The sequence below is a fragment of the Acipenser ruthenus genome, chromosome 1, assembly GCF_902713425.1.
Source record: "Acipenser ruthenus chromosome 1, fAciRut3.2 maternal haplotype, whole genome shotgun sequence".
Taxonomy (NCBI): domain Eukaryota; kingdom Metazoa; phylum Chordata; class Actinopteri; order Acipenseriformes; family Acipenseridae; genus Acipenser; species Acipenser ruthenus.
Genome location: NC_081189.1, coordinates 44772641 through 44792271, shown reverse-complemented (window position 1 = coordinate 44792271; position 19631 = coordinate 44772641). Strand labels below are relative to the sequence as shown.

Sequence of the window (19631 nt, the reverse complement as noted above, 5' to 3'; positions counted from 1 at the left end):
CCTTATTTTAATCTTTTAAACAATGGTTGTAATTAGCTATCATTTAGATCAATTGAGTAGACCCTTTTTTGGGCAAATTTTTGTCACAGTTCCTTTCACTATTTGATACCTTTTATGCTACTTTGAAGATAGTGAAGGGGCCATAATTAACAATGGATCCTACTTTCTCATCAAGGAATAGAAGAATATCTTAACTCAATTAACTTGACACTTACTGGTATGATTTGTCCACATACACCAACTGGTTCATGTCTTGTGAATGTAAAATACTCTCCATCTATAAACAAACAAATCAAAGTGTGCTTGAAACTGTAGTTGAATAACATGTTCCAGAGTAAAAACTAAAAATATGTTTAATTATTTTCATGATTAAACAAAGGACTTGCTACTTATAAAATGCTAATATAAAAATGTATTCGTGCCGTTTAACAAACAAAACAAAAGGGATTAATAATACTCACCTACAGGGATTGTCCGGCCTTGGATTTTGTCAGACCAGCCACCGTAGTATCGCAAGGTTTTTATTGCAGCCATCAAATCGACAAAGTATGCAATGAGGAACAGTTTCCCAGAGTCAATAGTTTCCATAGTCTATGGACAAAAAAATACTGTTTCAATATTACCATCAGCACATTAACATTATGGTACCATATATGTTTCTGCACCTACTCCAGTCAATCTGACAATTTCCAGTGGTGCTGATGAAATAAGTCGCAAGTTACACTTCTGCAAGAAACAGATGTCACATGTTCTCCAACTAACAACCTAAATCCAGTATAGCGTTGTAACTATAAGAGACAAGTTACACATAATTCTAAAACTAAGAATGTAATGTTAGCATCGCCATACTTAATGTAAGTAGCGGGGTTCCGAAAAATATAGCGTTATACGTCCCCACGTGTTGTTACAACTTTACAACTTTAAACTCTGTTTCACAACTACTGCACTGGGGTTTAAGATCTGTCCTCTGTCTCTAAATCACTGCAGGAAGAGCTATTTAAAAAAAAAAAATTAACAAGTGATCTGGCTTTTCTGTTCCGTACCACATCATGGAATGTTATTGCTGTGTTACCTGTTTGACAATGTGAGCAATAATCCTTACACTATTAGTGCACTAGAGCAGATATTTTGAAAAGGGCTTTGAAACAGACTCTAAAGTTGTCAGGATGTTAACAATGAAAAGAAAATTACAGGTACATTATTTAAACAGTTGTAGCAACACATGGGGATGTTTTTCAGGACCCCACTGCTTACTCTTTAAATCCCAGCCTGTGGAATGGTGAGGAATTCACTGACATAGGAGACAGAAAATTGGAGTTTCTAAACACCACTCGGGTGCACGATTTATTGCGGCCACAATGTGGCACGGTTGCACTGTTGTTACCAGCAATGGTATAAGCGACTAACAGATCACCTTCAGTGCACACGCAGGTGCATAAAATAGTAATCGAAAACAGAAGGTACAAAGAAAAAGAGAAAATAAAACACTAGTAATCAAAACTACAAAATAAAGGTGCTGCATTTTGCAGCGTTACCCCCAACCGTCGCTATCCGCACGGCTCAGGTCTCCATCCTATGCTCACACGTTCCCTCAACCTGTTATACTTTCCAGGGGTCTGCCCAAGTTTTGCCCCGCTACTAAAAAAAATCCCTTTTCTTTCTTTTTATTTTGTTTTGTTCTCATTCCTCTCCGGCTGTGCTTTGTCCGACCGCAGCGTTTCCGCTGGCTCTTTTTATATCTTAAAGGGGCAGGGATGAGGGAATAACAGAGCATTATTTTATAGGCCCAGCAATCCTCCAAGGCCCGCCTCTCAGCCACTCAGAGAGAGGGAAAGCCAACACACCCTCTTCCCCACCTCTCTGTGTCATTGCCATGACTGACAGGCGAATCTTACGAGACTGCTGCCCTCTTCCTGCAGCACTATGCATACGTCAGACAGTCAGCACAGATATCCCCTGTTACACAGTCATTCTCAAATTTTCTAGTTAAGTGTAGCTTATTTTGGAATAGTATTTTCCTTAAAAAATACTCTTTGCTTACAGCTAGAATCAGTTGATCCCTTTCAACCAAGTCAGCCAGCTTGTTCAAGAGCCTTCCTCTGTCTGAAGCATCCATTCTGCGCCAAACTGACCCTAGCTGAAATGCCTCTTTAGCAGCTTTGACGGCCTTGTCAACATCTTCCTAGAATAGAAAAAAAATAGTATTTACACGTTTTTTTTCTGCTGTATTTACTCATATTTACTTGAAATCATTTCCTATACAAAATGCCAAAAAAAACCACTTTGAAAACAAACAGTTTTGAAAAGTAACATTTTTTTTTTTACTGAAGTACAGTAAGCATACAATTGTTCCTTGGTTCACAATATACTGTCTAAAACTCATTACTCATCACAGATTAGAGTGCTTCAATTGTTACCTAATATTAGAAAATGGAGCAGAGATTTCCTTTAACCTGATTGGTCTATATGAGGTCCCTAATCTCTAATAAAGGACCCGGAATGTTATTGCTTAACACTAGAACCACCCCGGTTATACTCATACCTAAAACCGCCACCGGCAGTCATTAAGACGGTTACATTTTAAACAACATTGTGGAAGGGTGGTGGGCAATTCACTGACAGAAGACAAAACTTTATTTGTAACGCCGCTCAGGCGCACTGATTTACTTTTACCCGCAGAGGTCGCTGTTGTCCGTGGCCTGAATACTGCCAACAGTAATCAGGTCCGCAGGGTTACCAGTACTGGTATACAGTCCAGTACACATACAAGTGCTCAAAAATAATAATGAAAACAAAAGGCACAAAGAAAAAGGGAAAATAAAACACTACTGACAAAGCTACAAAATAAAGGTGCTGCACTCTCTGTCCTACACTCCACCGTTCCCTCAGACTACGGTCTATACTTTTGGGTCTGCCCAAGGTTTCTCCGCTACCCCTATATTTTATTTTATTTTATTTTATTTTGTTTTCGTTCTCTGGTCGTTCTCGATCCGGCAATACAGCTTCCGCTCGTTCGTTTGTCCCCCAAGGCCAGCCTCCCAACCATTCAGAGAGAGGGAGAGACCACACACCCTCATCCCACCTCTCTGTGTCATTGCCATGACTGACAGGCGGATCTCACGGATTGCTGCCCTCTTCCTGTAGAACCATGCATGTGCCAAGCAGTCAACACAGATCTCCCCTGTTACAAACATCAATATTAAAATGAAAGACAAACTATGGGATACAACTCAAAAGTTTTATTCAAGCACATCATATCAAACATCTGCACAGCCGAAACGCCGTATTTAAATGAACAATTAAACATAAAAGGGTTTATTTTATTGCCACATATAAAGCACTACTTCAAAACATGAACAACTATAATAAAATAAACAGTTCAAAAGAAATTGGTGTGTAAACAGGTGTAAACAGGTATATGTACATACAAAACAGTAAAAACCAAAGTCGTTTTTAATTTAAAACAAAAGTAACATATGTTTTCTCTTGTGGGTATGTTACTCGGTGCAGCACAGAATCTAGGTTGAGCTGCTGCAGCCTGCTCGGATGCAGTTTTCTGATAGAAATGTTTCTGCTGAAGCGCTGTGGCTAGCTGTGTGCATTCCTTGTACAAAATGAAGGAATTGATGGCTTCCAGGTCCAGTAGAGATAACAACAAGCTTGTATATAAAAATAAAATAAATATTTTGGGTTATATTCAAAATAAAAACATGTATTGTAAAAGGCAGTCAAAATGATGGCTTTGGCGGTTCTAGGAGGGTGGGATTATAATTTCCTTATTTTTGTGATCCTGCCTTTCAGATGCCGCCAGGGTATTTAATATATGTATTTAGTAAAAGTCATAAACGGACAACTGCATATATTTTGTATGTGATTATTGTAATTTACTTGATATACCCTGTAATTGTTGAACCCTTCCTTTGTTGTATGAATGTCACCATGAGATAGCAGGTCTGTCTTGCCGCTCCAACCTCCCTAGAGCAGGCTTTGTCCCACATCGAAAGGATTGAGGCCGCGCTTGAGGAGGGCGAGCGAGACTGGACCCCAAAGTCCGCGTGGCCAGAGAAGAGAAGGATAGTGACAGAGACGCAGACGCTGCTGCTGTCAGGCAGACTATACCTGCAAGATGCTGCTGGAACTGAGGAAGCCCTGGGAACTGCACAATGCCGCCACCGCCGGCCAGTAGCGTCGGAACCAGACAATGCACAGCTGGCAGGAAACCAAAGTGGAGCAGCATAGGCGGGGGACTGCTGCTCTGCCACCTTCCTTCCCTCATCCTCGGAGACAATAAGAGTGATGCAGTGGTGATGGTGGGCCGTGTTAGCCAGGGTATCAGCTTGCACACACTCTGTCTCCTCAATGGGGTCCAGTGCAAAGCTCTGGTCAATACTAGCTCCACGATTTCTATTCTGCGGCCCGGGGTCCTCCAAGAAGAATGTGATGGACGGCTGGGAGGCTGGATGCCAACCAAAGTCCACCTCCAAACTGTCACCAGCCAGGTTGCTTCCATGCTGGGGCGATGGCGCCTAGAGGTCCAGTTTGGGGAATGCACAATCCAGCACGAGTTCTGGCTGGCGGAGATACAGGATCGCTACATCCTGGGCCTGGACTGCATCACAGGGTTTTGCTGGTTCAGCTCCCTCGACCTGCGCAGCGGACACTGGCAGGTTGAGATGCCCCCTGGGGCACAGCCGAAGACAGCATTCTCCATTGGCCAGGGTCTGTGGCAGTTTTCAGTGATGCTCTTTGGACTGTGCAATGCCCCAGCGACGTTTGCTGAAGTTCCATGGTCCCACTGTGTCGTATATCTGAACGACCTATTGGTGCACGCCGCTGCCTTCCCAGAGGCGCTGCAGAACTTGTGGACTGTGTTTGAGCGCATCCAGGGAGCAGGCTTGAAACTTGACCCCGGGGACCCTGCTAAAGTGGCTGCAATAAAGGACTAGCCGGTCCCCAGGACTTTGACGGAGGTGCGTAGCTTTCTGCACCATCTGACTGAAACAGGGGGCCGGTTCACCTGGGACACCGACTTCACAGCCGCTTTTGGGGAACTGCGGGAGGCCCTCGTGAAGGCCCTGGTCTTGGCGTTCCCTGAGGGCCAGGATGGCCCAGACAGGGAACAAGTAGTCGCATACTACAGCCAAGCTTTTAGTAAAACAGCAGAACTATTATGTGAATTGCCGGGAACTGTTGGCTGTAGTACGGGCTGTGCACCACTTCCGCCCCTACTTCTACGGGTGGAAATTCCATCTGCGCACGGACCATGCATCCCTGAGGTGGCTGCTCAACTGCTGCGAGCCCAAAGTAATCTGTGACTACTAAAGAAAAGCTCATATTAATGTTAGTTTACTTAGAGAGGGAATTCATCTTATGGGAAAATCTTCAGTGGGAATTTGAACTGTTAAAATAATTGTCCCACTGAAGTGAAGAAACCAAAACTACATTTTTCTACATGTTACTTTACTTGTTTTAAGTATTGGAGGACTGCACTTTGTAGAAAAAACCCACACGTTCTAGCAATATTGTTTTAAAACCACATAGATCTGAGATAATTTTAAAAAAAGCTACAAAAAGAAGATTTATCCTACTGAATAAAGCCAACCTAATTTCTTATTGGATAAATCAATCAATTAAAAGGAAAAGAAATAATCATTTGGGACTGATATTTTATTTTGGGGATCCCCACTTTATGCTTGAGATCGCTAGGAAAAGTGGTGCCAGTTTTTTCTAAAGTTTTCACTGAATTTCTGGACTAGCCTGGGCAAGTCTAGTTTCGTCCAATGCTTCAAAATCGATGCTGGGCGAATTATTTTGGCAAGTCTAGTTTTGCATTTCTACTCTCCTCTGCCAGCTTCTAAGCGTGTGCTGGGGTACCTGCCTCACCTCCACTTATGACAACAATGTAGCAATGGTGTGCTGGGTTTAGCAGCGGTGCTAAGAAGGCAGGACACCAGGGCTGGTTTTAATAGCGGTTAAAACTCTTTTTATTAGCTCTCTCTCCCAAAAAGTCCAGTCAAAAGGTATCACTTCTCCATACGTGCAGACAAACTCGCCACACACACACACACAAAAGAGAGAGAAATAATATGTTAACTGTGCATGTTCAAATCTTCTTTTGTTTCGTCTTCATTAAAAGATAGTTAAGATTGTATCATGTTCATGGTTTTGTTCGTGCAGTGGGAACACAATTTTAATGTTTGGAACAGAGAGTAACAGGGAAGTAAAACAAGCCTGTATGGACTTTCCTGATGAGGTATTCAGCTGACATAGAGTATGCCGATCAATCAACCAGCCCTGGTGTCCTGCCTTTTCAGCACCGTCGCTGGAAACCCAGCACACCGTCGCTACATTGTTTTCAGAAGTGGAGACGAGGCAAGTAACCCGGCACGCACTTGGAAGCTGGCAGGGGAGAGTGTAGAAATGCAAAACTAGACGATGTTGAAGCTTTGGATGAAACTAGACTCCAAATTAATGGCATGGGCGAACTAGTTTCGTCCAGCATCGATTTTGAAGTGTTGGACGAAACTAGACTTGCCTGGGCTAGTCCCGAAGTCAGTCATCTTTCTCAAGTTCTGGGCCAATCTAGATTCGCCCGATTGGACGCGGGCGATTGCCAAAAAAAACTAACTTCAGGATCTGCCCAGAAGCCCTTGACAAAACTAGATTGGCCCGGGCAAAACTAGACTCGCCAGTCCACCGGGTTTCACCCTTAACATATATAATTCCTAGTGAGCTATTTCACTGTACTCAGAGATTCACATTTTTTTATTTAGTCAGCATTCACACCTATTATAGTGTTATAATGAGTGGAGTCACAGTACATTCCATTGCAATTGCGTACAGTCCTTAAACACCACTATCTTTAATATATAATATTAAATGACAGCCATAAGAACCCAGGTCCCATATCTCTCCTTTGGTACCGTGGGGTGTCTAGAAGAAGTATTCAATGGGGAAGTGGGGTCACATTATTTACAGACAACACACGACACAGATATTAACACATTTAGAAAAACAGAGAAAATACAGAGGAACTCAATTTTAATATTGTAAAAGCCTCAAAATTAACTATTTCTACTGGGATATTGAAGCATGAAAGCTATCACACCACACATAGAATTCCGAGCAAAACGCATTACTCGTGGAATAAAAAGTTTGTATTCATCAGCAACAAAAACTAGTGGTGCATAAAATCATGAAAAAAAAAACAGAACAGCTTTAAATGTAATTTTTATTAACATAGCCATAACAGTGCTTTACAGTCTGGTAAAGACTGCTTTGTGCTGTTAAGTGCTCGATAAAGCCTTCAGCTAGGGCATTGAATGGCACAAGGAGGGCCTTACCAGACAGTAAAACTCTCTTCTGCAGGTGTTATTGCTTAATTAAAGATACTAAAGTAGGTTGTGTATTCAATCTAAATTATGCTATATTGCAGTAGCGATACACCTGAGACAAAGTGAAAATAAAGCCTGTGAAACAAAAACATCAACACTATGCTAGTAACCTAAATGTTAATCTTATTACTCTATTTGAAAAAGACCGGAGGGAGAGTACATGTGTACTTGTACATTACTGAAATATCGGGCAACATATGAGCATATGTTATGAGCAGACTGAAGTTTTTGAAAGGAATACTCTGTGGGTTTCAAATAGCATAAGTATTACAAATGTGTTTATGGAACTCTGTAACTAAAGCAACCTGAATAAAGTGGGATTACTCATTAATGCCATGGGTAGTTGACATACAGGAATGAACACGTGCATAACAGACCTTTAAGTTAGTTGAATTCTAAACAAATCTGAGTTAAAGGAAAGCTTTATAAGGAATATAAAATAAGCAATAAGCAATACGTACAAGAATTAAATATGGATATATTATATAAACACAGGGGGACACAAGAATTGGCTGCAATATTTGTTGCGTTGAGTTCATGATGTACAAGTATTTATTTAATTGTTTTACTTACCAGGATTAACCGCAAGACATATGTCTCATTTCAAAGGTGCTCTGGGAGCGCAACTGCAGATCATTTCAAATAGCATACACATTACATTAAATCACGCTTTCATATTCAGTGTACTGTGATTGAGTTACTAGCACTGTATTCTGAATACAATTTTTGGCTAGTATTGAGTTTGTTGCCATCGTAACGCCAGCAAAATAGAACAGTGTCCAAACTGAGCAATGCGTTGTTGCCAGGTTGTCAGCAGCATGCCGACCAGCGTGGTCCCACAAAGCAACACAAGCCTCCCTCGTGTTGCCGTCAACAAAAATCGCTTGTGTGACTAGGCCTTCAAAGATGTTAAGAGCAGAATTTATTCTGACATTTTTTTTTGCTTGTTTTAAAGATTTAACATGATGTGAGCTTGGATATAATGTGCCATAGTAAGAAAAAAGCACTCAAGCAGTTAAGGGGGTTCAAGCTAGGTGCAATGTCTAAATCCTGTTCATTGCAGTTGCTCAGAACATCGGCATTGAAGTGATTGAAACCCAGGACGGTTTTCGGGGTCATTTGTATCCTACCTCACAGTTATCATGGGCACTGGGAAGACGGTTTGTTCTTGTGCATTCACATATTGAGTTATTAACATTTTTCTCTGAGCTTTCTTTGAATATCTGGCACGGAACAGCCTTCCTAATTCCATTAAAAGAAATATTGACAATGTGACCTTTCAACTTTACTACATTGGTGGGGCAAACATTTAACATGGAAGTTAAATAAAGATGTCAAAATATAAACTGTATTTTCCTTCTTTATCCAAGGTAACTTGTTAAAGTTTGATCTATCTCCAATGCAAATAGAATTTTATTTTAAGGGGAATTATTTTTTGAGTAAAACGTGAAAGGAACTTACTTCATCTCCTTCTTCCACCTCACAGATCTTTTCTCCTGTTGCAGGGTTGTAGACAGGGATTTTCCTGCCACAGCTGGAGTCATGCCATTCATTGTTTATAAATATCTGTAATAAATTAAAACAAAAGGGAAAAAAGGATTGCCAATATATTAAAAGAATGTTTCAAGGACTTCAGCTTCCTTTAATGCCTCTTACAAATCCAAGAATAAAATACTTGTGTTATTCATACAATGTAATATATATATATATATATATATATATATATATATATATATATATATATATATACACAAAGACAGTCAGCACTCACATATCCAACCCTATAAAAGGAGTGTGACGTATATTTGATTATTTCATTTTGGCCCTTTCTTCAGGAAACACAATACATTGCTGAAAGGACTGTGTTTCAAAATAAATAGGCTTCCATTTAGATATACTGTAGTTGGTTACAGTACTATATTTTCAAAAGAAGTATTTTAATTCTGAATGATATGATTCTGAAAGTTTAATTTACTAAAAGAGACGACTGCAGACACATGGACTGTTCAGTACATTCTTTTAAATCCGGAACGTATTAATTTGTAGCAGCATGTAAAATTCCACATTACGACCCAATAGCAAAATGAAATCAAAATGTTACCCATGCACAGAATTATGTAAAACGTAAAAGGCAATGCAGTTTATCAAAATATTCAGAAAAAAACAACACATTACCCAGAATTGAGAACTTTAAGTACAAAAGTTATGTTCAATACCGGATTTGTGTCTTTTATTTAAAATAGAACCGCACACATTGGAGGGATATATTAAAATGGATGTGTGTCTGGGCGGATATAGGATTCGGATTCGGGTTCACCGAAACCGAATCCAGGATTCAGTGCATCCCTAATATATATATTTGCAAAAAAATCATTAATGCATCAGTTAGGGGTGATATTAAAACCACAAAAGATGGGAAATGCGATTTTAGAGTTTTTAACCATAACTCTGCATTCCCTCCCACCCCCTTACATGCAGTGGAAGGGACAAGGCAACACAAGCACCCACAGACAGCCATCATCAGTTAAGACGAATCACATACAACTCTCTGCAGATAACACAAGAGACATCCATCATCATGGTCCACTAGACGTATGACCTCTAAATGCTCCCTAGAGACTTACTGGGAGGCTGCCGAGGTTGTTGAGGAGGGTAAAAGAAGGGTGGGAAGATCAAAACAAAAGTTCTAAAAATATAATCAAATCCGTAGTAATGTTGGTTGGTCGTTTGGCCCACAAGAACTTAAAACTGGCTCAGCATCGTCAGGAGCAACAGTACAACAAACAAGCACAGATTCTGACTATTCGGCCAGGGGATAAGGTACTGTTGCTACTTCCCACTTCGGAATCCAAACTGTATGATAAGTGGCAGGGACAATATGTGGTGATATGGAGAATTGGTAATGTAAACTATGAGATTAGACAACCCGATCACTGTAACGAAACTCATATTTATAACATTAATTTGCTAAAACCCTGGAAAGAACGTGAGGCCCTGTTTATAGCTAATGACAGTTTAGAAGAGGATTTTGGTCCCACTGTCAATCCACCAGCTACAGTTAACATTCCGATGGGGGAACAGTTGCTTCCTGATCAGAAGTGTTTTTTTTTCTGACCTGCCCAGTAGAACTAATATGATTAAACAGTCTATTATTACTCCAGCAGGTGCTGCCGTCCGAGAAAGACTGTAGCGGATCCCGGAAAGCCGCAGGAGTCCTGTTGACAAGGAGGAGAAGGATATGCTCGAGCTTGAAGTCATTGTACCTTCCTGGAGCAAGTGGTGCAGTATGATAGTGATGGTGCCGAAAAAGGACGGCTCCACTCAGTTCTGTGTGGACTTTAGAAAGGTTAATGCCATCTCCAAGTTTGATGCATATCCCATGCCCCGGGTGGATGAGCTCCTCGACCGACTGGGTAAGGCGCGGTTAATCTTGACCTTGGATCTGACGAAGGGATACTGGGAAATTCCGTTAGCTCAGGGCTAGCAAGAGAAGACTGCTTTCTCTACTCCAGGTGGCTTGTTCCATTTCCTGATCATGTCCTTTGGGTTGCATGGAGCCCAGGCCACTTTCAGAGACTGATGTACCAGGTCCTGGCACCTCATCATCAGTATACTGCCACATACATTGATGATGTGGTGATTTTTTTAGCACTACAGTCTCTGAGGGAGGTGGGGCTGATGGCTAATCTGGGGTAGTGGGCATTTGGCAAACAAGAGACCCAATATCTTGGCTACATTATGGTTAATGGGCAGGTAAAGCCAATCGCCTCCAAAGTCCAGGCTTTGGTGGAGACGGCGATCCCGAAAACCAAGTCTTAGGTGAGATCACTACTGGGGTTAGCCGGCTATTATTGCCGTTTTATCCCAGAGTTAACCCCCTGACTGCTCCAAAATTAGTTAAGTGGACAGGGGAATGTGTGGGGGGCTTTGATACGATTAAGAGGCGATTATGCCAAGCCCCAGCTTGTCTCATTACACCATATTTCAGTGGGTTTTTACTGGAGCAATCTAGGTAAAGTACCTTGCTCAAGGGTACAACAGCAGTGTCCCCCACTGGGGATTGAACCCATGACCCTCCGGTCAAAAGTCCAGAGCCCTAACTACTACTCCACACTGCTTTATGGGTAATCATCAAGCATCCTATAGACTCCATTTTTGCTTCCTAGGGGGTAAAGCCAGGAGCTGCCGCCACGGAGCCAGCAGGAATCCTTGCGCACATGGAGGATTGTGGTTATTGCAGTGTTTATTTTGTACTTGGGACTGCAATACCCGCCATGGACCTAACCCTATATACATTGCTGGTATAGGGGTAGAGCTAGTCTTTTGTGTTTTGTAATAAACCACTGACATTTTGAATTATAAATACTGTTTTGGACATTACACACACCACTCACATGCTGACAATGTGCTTTTGACTAAAGTTATATACCAGATGCTGTTAACGAGTATTCTGTGTCATGTTTTACATCATGGTTAGGTACACAGTCTTGGCGGTATGAACGTAAAGTTGGCATTTTCCGTGTATGTTTCTCTCGATTTTTTCTTGGTTGATTTTAGCAGCTACAGCTAGAATAAATACTCTTGTGAGGTCTTTGTCATTGGACCTCGATCATGTGGTTCTTCTTTCTTTAGCTGTTTGAAGGGCTGCCTCTGTGTTTGGACTGCATTCTCTGTGTAGTTCTTCATTGTGTTGTAGGCTTCACTGCAGAAGTCTTTCCAGGCTTGTTTTATCTGATCTTGGTCCGGTCCTCTATCATATGACTCTCCTTTCTTCACTGGTACAAAGGTCAGCTTTGTTGTTGAGGTAACTGTTTTGGTCATGGGCATTTCTTCTTGACAAAACAGTTGTGATAGACTATAGTTTGTGATAGACCATGTTTGCACTCTGTTTTTGTACCAAATTCTGTTTTGGGCCAAGATAAATACATATGGATGACGTAGAGGGGTTCCCCTGTGTTTGTATTAACTTTGAAATGAGCAGCCCGAGGCGATTTATCCCCTGAAATACCCCAGTTACTTACTCAATTTTAGTTACATATGTGCATATTAGCGAATAAGAAGCGCAATCTACTCCTTCGCTTGGTTCGAGAGACAAGGAACTGGAAGGACCGGGAGAAACCCCTAAAGAAAACTAAGAGAAAGAAGTCATGAGTGTTTTGTTTGTTTTGTCGCTGTTAGTAATTGTCTTTTGCTTTTGTGAATCACTAGACGGCTAACACGTCTCCGGAGCTGTCGCCTTGGGCTAGCACTACTCGGAACAACACCACACCACAGTCACTGTTTAATTGTTATCACCCACCACGAGAACGACTGAACGCACCCAGGACTGGTGACCGTGTTTTGTATTATTGTGGGGCGGATAACATGTCTTTATCATTTGGACTGCAATCCATTTATTATTGTTTCTTCCGTGCTGTACACATTGGTGTGTATTGCCGGAGGTCTATTGTTTGGTCTCCAGACCGGGAGTATAAATAAAAGACCCCCTTTTCCAAGCAGATTACAGTTTCCTGGTGTGTGTTTATTTCTGCACTGCATCACCTCTGCACCTGTTTCCAATCAGAAGCCACTTTGCCACACCCCCATTCTGTTTTCCTAACATTATGATGGATTTCTTTTTTTTCTGTCACTTTTTAAAATCTCAGAAATTTTGTATGAGAAACCGAATGATGCAATTTCCATTATTCAACACTTCACACATAATCGAGCATATTCAGTACAGCAGTGCTTCAGCAGGTGGTGGGAAGGTGTGAGTGGCTCCTCCAATTAAAACCAGGGGTCAGACTATGTCATCTACCATTGCTAGAACTGTAGTTAATAGCAGATAGGAGTTTCCTCTGAGCACATCCAATACACACTAAAAAGGCTATCCCAAAGGGTCTAGGAATAAGAATACAAAGAATTTGCTCTAAAGAAAGTGACTATGTAAAACAAAGAAATGTATTAAACAAATCTTAAAAAAAGAGGATACAAAGAAAGAATTATAGAGATGGAGTTAAGAAAAGTGGATAAACAAAAAAGATATGATCTACTAGATCATAAAAATAGAGATAAAAAGGTCAAAAGAGTCCCATTAGTAGTGACTTACTCTAAACTTTTGCCTAATATTTCTAAGATAGTTTGGAAACACTTGCGGATTGTACTTAATTCAGAAAAATTAAGGCCCCAATTGTAGCATTCAAAAGAGAAGCTAATTTAGGTTAGATTTTAGTTCACAGTAAACATAAAAGAATAATTGACAGAATAGGTTCTACAAATACTTGCAATAGTACATGTAAAGTGTGTAAATACATGGTCAAAAGTAAAAATATAATGAAACATAAGAACAACACATATCCACTAAAAACTAATACCTAGTGTAAAATAGCAATGTTGTTTATGGAATAGCCTGTAAAAAATGCGATGAAATAAAATATGTTGGAGAGAATGGAACAACTTTATATAAAATAATTCAAGGACATGACTTAAATTATGTAAAGTCTGTAGTATTAGAACAGCTAAAATTAGACAATGTGACATATAGAAGAATAAAAGTAAATGGATAAATAGACTGAACTAATTAACTCCAATAAATATATAACATTTAAATAAATAAATAAACAAAATTCATTCGAAGTTGTGCATGCTGATGCGCTGGGGAGGCCAATTCAAGGCTGATCCTCAGAGACAGCATTGCATGATAATATAAATATAAGTTTATATAAACTAATGTTAATTATAATTAATACAGATTGAAAGACAGAAGAAAAAATGATGTCACAATATATAGAACACCATTACATCATGTAAGAATTAATCATGGATTTCAATATAAACAATAACAAGTAGTAGTCATGCTGTCAAAAACCTATAAGTACCTCCAATGTTTTGATTCAAGCACATGCTCCCTTGAGAAAGATGTGTACAACATATCGAAATGTTGGGCAGCTGGCTCTTTGAGTTAATATATATATATACCCATCAGGTTTTAAATTATCCAACCAGACCCAGGTCTCTTTTTACTACCCGGGTATCGATTATTAATTAGAGAATTTAAAGAAAATGTAGAAAATATGACAATGCGGATTTAAGTGCGGGTCTCTGGTCGGTGTAATAAAGACAACGTTAAAACAAGCTTTGCATTAAGCCTTTTCTTAACTGACAGGATATCAAGGTTTTACAGAAAACAGTAACACACAGCGAGCGGCAAGTACACCTCAATAATAATAACTGCGCCGACTGTTCTCAGGAACTAAATCGGAAAGACAAGAACATAACAACATTCTGTTGGGTTTATGAAATTGATAACTCTGTGATCCATTAATAATAATAACGTGTGGCTTCCAATACGGAATGCTTTATCTACAGTTATTGCGCAGATATAGTTTCCTACCAAAAATATCAAATAAGTAGCCTTTATTTAAAAAATAAATAAATAAAAAAATAAACTATTGTGAGTGGTGTGCACCAGAAAACAGACTGAAAATCATAAACCCTCTTTATTATAATTTTAAAATGCATACGCACTCCAAAATGCATAAGGTGCGAAATACGAAATGAAATCAGATTGAGAAAAACATTACTCACACACTAACGAAACGTTGACCTATTTTTTGGGGAGGTAAAATTAAAAATATTTGAGGAGCACGTTAAGTAAGTGTGCTAGTGCTTCCTCCTTTGAATGAAATATTTCCTTGGCAGAGTTTGCAAATTTCCATTTTCTCCTGATTGCACACAATGCTCAGATGCCATGTTTTAAAACAACAACGACAACAGCAGAATATGGCCAATAGATATTTGCAGTACTTAAAAAGGTTACACAAGTCTACAGATCTGAAGGGACTAAATGTATGTGTACTATATAGTATTTAAATAGGTATCATGCACTTAAAACATTAATATATGTGATTTTTTCTTTAAATCATTAACTGAAAAAGACCCGGGTATCTGGGTATTTTTCACAGCGTGTACCCAGTTCCGGATTTTCTAACAGTGGCGACCCCTCTCTCTCTTTCTCTCTCTCTCTCTCTCTCTCTCTCTCTCTCTCTCTCTCTCTCTCTCTCTCTCTCTCTCTCTCATACATGGATGAAGGCTATATTTGCATCCTGAGCCATTCTAAAAAAAGGCATAATTCCATAGTAGTGACGTCAAAAAGTGATAATTCCTCTGGCACTTTGACCCATTCGACTCCTCGAGACCATCACTTTCAATTCAAACACAAAATGTCTTGTTTTCAATCACTCGACAACACCCACAGTACAGAAATGTTCATTAATGATCAACAAAATGAGAATACATTAAAAAAAGAAAGATGTAAAGCTGGTACATTCGTATCTCAGATAATGACATAGAACGTCTGTACAGCACTGAAACACTACATTTAAAAAAAAACCAACTGTACTGCGGAACCTCGTCTTCTTTAATATTAGCATCACAAGGGTATCCATGTATTATAAAAAAAAATAATAGATGAGCCTCTTCAGTGAGTTACAGGAAAAAAATTCCATCTCGGGTTTCTGTGACTGTTTATAAATTACTCGACCTTCGTCAATTGAGGAATGGCTAAATCAAAACATCCCGGAAAATATGAGCACCTCTGAGATATCTACAGTCGCTGTCAGAAAAAAAGTACTGTCGGACAAACTGAACCGGTTTCTTCATCAAGCTCTTCCGAAGAGCACACTGCTTCTGCTGTCCAAGTACTAGGCAACTTTTTTTTTTTTTTTTTTTTTTTTTTTAATTTAGTCGTTGCCAATTAGTTTTTATTATTTTCTCCCCAATTTGAAATGCCCAATTATTTTTAGGCTCAGCTCACCGCTACCACCCCTGCGCTGACTCAGGAGGGGCGAAGATGAACACACGCTATCCTCCGAAGCGTGTGCCGTCAGCCGCCCGCTTCTTTTCACTCTGCAAGCCCGCCATGCAGCCAACCCAGAGCTACAGCGTCGGAGGACAACGCAGCTCTGGGCAGCTTACAGGCAAGCCCGCAGGCGCCCGGCCAGACTACAGGGGTCGCTGGTGCGCGGTGAGCCGAGGACACCCTGGCCGACCTAACCCTCCATCCCCCCGGACGACGCTCAGCCAATTGAGCGCCGCCCCCTGGGAGCTCCCGTCCACGGTCGGCTGTGGAATAGCCTGGACTCGAACCGGCGACGTCCAGGCTATAGAGCGCATCCTGCACTCTAGCGACTGCTTTTACTGGATGCGCCACTCGGGAGCCCCCAGGAAGGATTTTTAATAACTGCTCGATATCTGGAAATATTCAAATCAATTGCCAAGGAAAATACTTTATTATTATTATTATTATTATTATTATTATTATTAAATAAAAGTATACAGTTTTAAAAACACTGTTTTGTACACATTTTATAGAGAAGATCATTGTTATGGAGGACTATATTTATAGAACGTTCATTTTAGTGTTCTTATGTGTCAGGATACATGGAAAAAAATTGTGCTGTAACATTGAAGTATATAAGCAACTGTTTGGTTGTAGTAGCGCCTCGACTTCGTCTCGGGCCCCATTACCCAAACGGTCGTATAATGCCTGGTAATGCCCTCTGTGTCGGGTCTGATTGCTTGTATATATATATATATATATATATATATATATATATATATATATATATATATATATATATATTCTTGTCATTTTCAATTGATCGATTAATCATCTTCCCTACTTAATTAATTGATTAATCACACCTGTTTTTGATAAGTGATATGAAATTGTATTAACATAATGCTATTTACTGCAAATGTTTCATAATGCCAGCTAATGTTTAATATACATATATTTACTTACATGTAATTTGACAAGTTGAAATATTTGCTTACATGTAATTGGAAGTTTGCCAAAGTGAGTCATTTTAAACATTTACTTTTAACTGTTGTTTGTGGTGTTCTTAAGTTTTAACACTCCAAACAGCAAACATTAACTATATGCACTGTAGTTAAATCACTAAGCAAGACAGTTTTTCAGACAAACATTTTTTTTAATATACATTTTCTGATACAGTTTAAACCAATACATTGAATAAATAATAATAATAAAAAAAAAATCAACTGCAGTGAAATGAAAGCACCAATGATCAAATGTTGCAAGTTGCAATCATTATTTTTTTCATTCTGAGATATTGGGTATACCAGCCAATCTGATTAGAATCAGTTTCCAATGGGGTGTTAGGAAGTAAAATCATTCTATAGGAATGGGCCAGTAGATACCTACTAGCCTCCTAACCCCTAAATCTACACTCTACCCCTAAACCTAATATCTACCACTACCGCAATCTCTACCCCTTAACGTAATCTCTACCCCTAAACTGTGTTACTATTAAAGTAATTGTTATTATTATTTCAACACCACTTGTTTAGGACCCTCTAGTAGCTACTGCATCTGACATCCATTAAAGAGCTTGATCCGGACCTACTCTACCTGTTGGGAGGCTAGTAGTACCTACAGGCCCATTCCTATGGGATGATTTTCCTTGATAACGTCCCATTCAATCGACTGATTCTAATCAGATTGGGTGGGTATACATTCCAGTAAGTACCCTGCGCCATTTTACAGATTTATTTTTCATGCACTGGTGTGATAAATCCTGATATTAGTTACGTTCATACGGATGAACGTGACTACTATTTTTTATATTAGACTCCTTCCTACGTCATCACCGTCTTCAGTGTGCAGTGTCTGCCTGTGCCGAAGAGATTCACACCAATAACAGAAGAATTTAAACAAACTTTTTTGAAAGAACAAGAAAATGAAAATACAAGAAGAAAAACACTTACTGACATAAACCTCACAACATCGAATTTGCGTTCAGTGGGAGAAACGAGAGAATTTCACCTCATACCTGAAAAAGACCTGAACAAACACCTTTTGAATTTCATAGTTAAAAAAAAAGAAATGGGGACGACTTTGAACCAAGTTCTCTCTGAAGCATTTAGCAGCGTTGTCCGTTACCTGCACAGACATAACTATGAATGCAGCATTTTCCAGAGCAGCCGTTGTAGTTTAAACAAACATAAGAAACAATCTCATTCAAACAAAAACAGCTTAAGAAAAAGGTGAAGGTAAGAAACACAGAATATAAACAATAATAATATATGGTCAGAATATATTACCACTCAAAAAATATGTCTCGTTGGTGGCGCCACTTGTGCATTATGACTCAAAACCATCTTGAGACATATTATTGTGTGGCAATATATTCTGACCGTATATTACTCTATTTATATATAATTTAAAAAAGAGTGATAAGAATATACTGTCCTTGAATATTTATGACCTTTACTACTGGTACGTTTTTTTAAATAAATGTAGCTGTTGAACTTTAATAACACCTTCTGCTGGTGATTGCTCTATTTAAAAAAAAAAAAAAAAGATACTGATTTCTACTATACAGTCTTTCAAGTAGTGCAGTTATGACCACAACTTCAACAACTATATAATCAAGATAACCAGGAGCCATAATTAGTTTAACACAAGATATATCCACGATACACGCTTTATTATTAAGCTGTATTTAACTGGATTTTCTTTTCTTTTCTGGTTAACCATTTAACCAGGCATGCACAACAACACGGAGGTCCTGCTCACACACCTCGCTATGCTGGTGTGGTATCTTGTACAATCCCTGAACGAATCCCTGATTAGTAGACAAACCCTGACCCTGGTTACACAGACAGCGGTCGCGGTTTCGGCGTCTTCTTTACGTTCCGATCCCGGTTCACACTCGCAGGATCGGAGGAATGAAGCTTCAGTTGGTTTGACCCTACATGAACCAAACGATGCAAACGTTTCAGACATTATTCAGTGCGTTTACATGAACATAAGAATTCCGATATCTTTCGGAAAACTATTTTTCCGAAAACTAATTGCGATATAAAAAGTCATGTTTTCAGAAAATGTATCGGAACATTCCGAAAGTCAGTTTTCGGAAAACAGCACCTAAAAATTTCGAAAACTAACAAAATGTATATCATGTAAACACACTTTTCGGAACTTATTCCGATAGCGTACTGCACATGTGCAAACTTTGACCTTCATTCCTGCACGTGGTTTTAGAAAGCAGAGAAAATAATAATAATCTGTCGTCAGTCTGAATGCACCCATTTGCCTAGTTCTGGATAAAGTAATACATTTGTTAAAGTCTGTATGTATTTGTTAATAGCCCATACTGAAGCAGCAAATGTTTTCCAGCTTTAAAATGACGTGAGAATTTAAAATAATGTCTGCAAAAGAAACTGGTAATA

General features: G+C 39.5%; 1 protein-coding gene across 2 annotated transcripts in view; it reads right to left on the bottom strand.

Moving 5' to 3' along the window:
* Positions 1-19631, bottom strand: part of LOC117421379 (aldehyde dehydrogenase 1A1-like) — a 54563-nt gene that overhangs the window by 24896 nt on the left and 10036 nt on the right. Inside the window, exons 1-5 of one of the 2 annotated variants that reach the window (XM_059025624.1) lie at positions 18165-18301; positions 8856-8960; positions 2042-2182; positions 462-591; positions 216-277 (exon numbers count right to left, since the gene is read on the bottom strand). In XM_059025624.1, coding sequence (XP_058881607.1) covers positions 216-277; positions 462-591; positions 2042-2182; positions 8856-8960; positions 18165-18170 — 444 coding nt within the window. In that variant the 5' untranslated portion in view covers positions 18171-18301. Of the gene's footprint in view, positions 1-215; positions 278-461; positions 592-2041; positions 2183-8855; positions 8961-18164; positions 18302-19631 lie in introns of those variants that run through there. The other variant, XM_059025621.1, reaches the window with a different exon arrangement.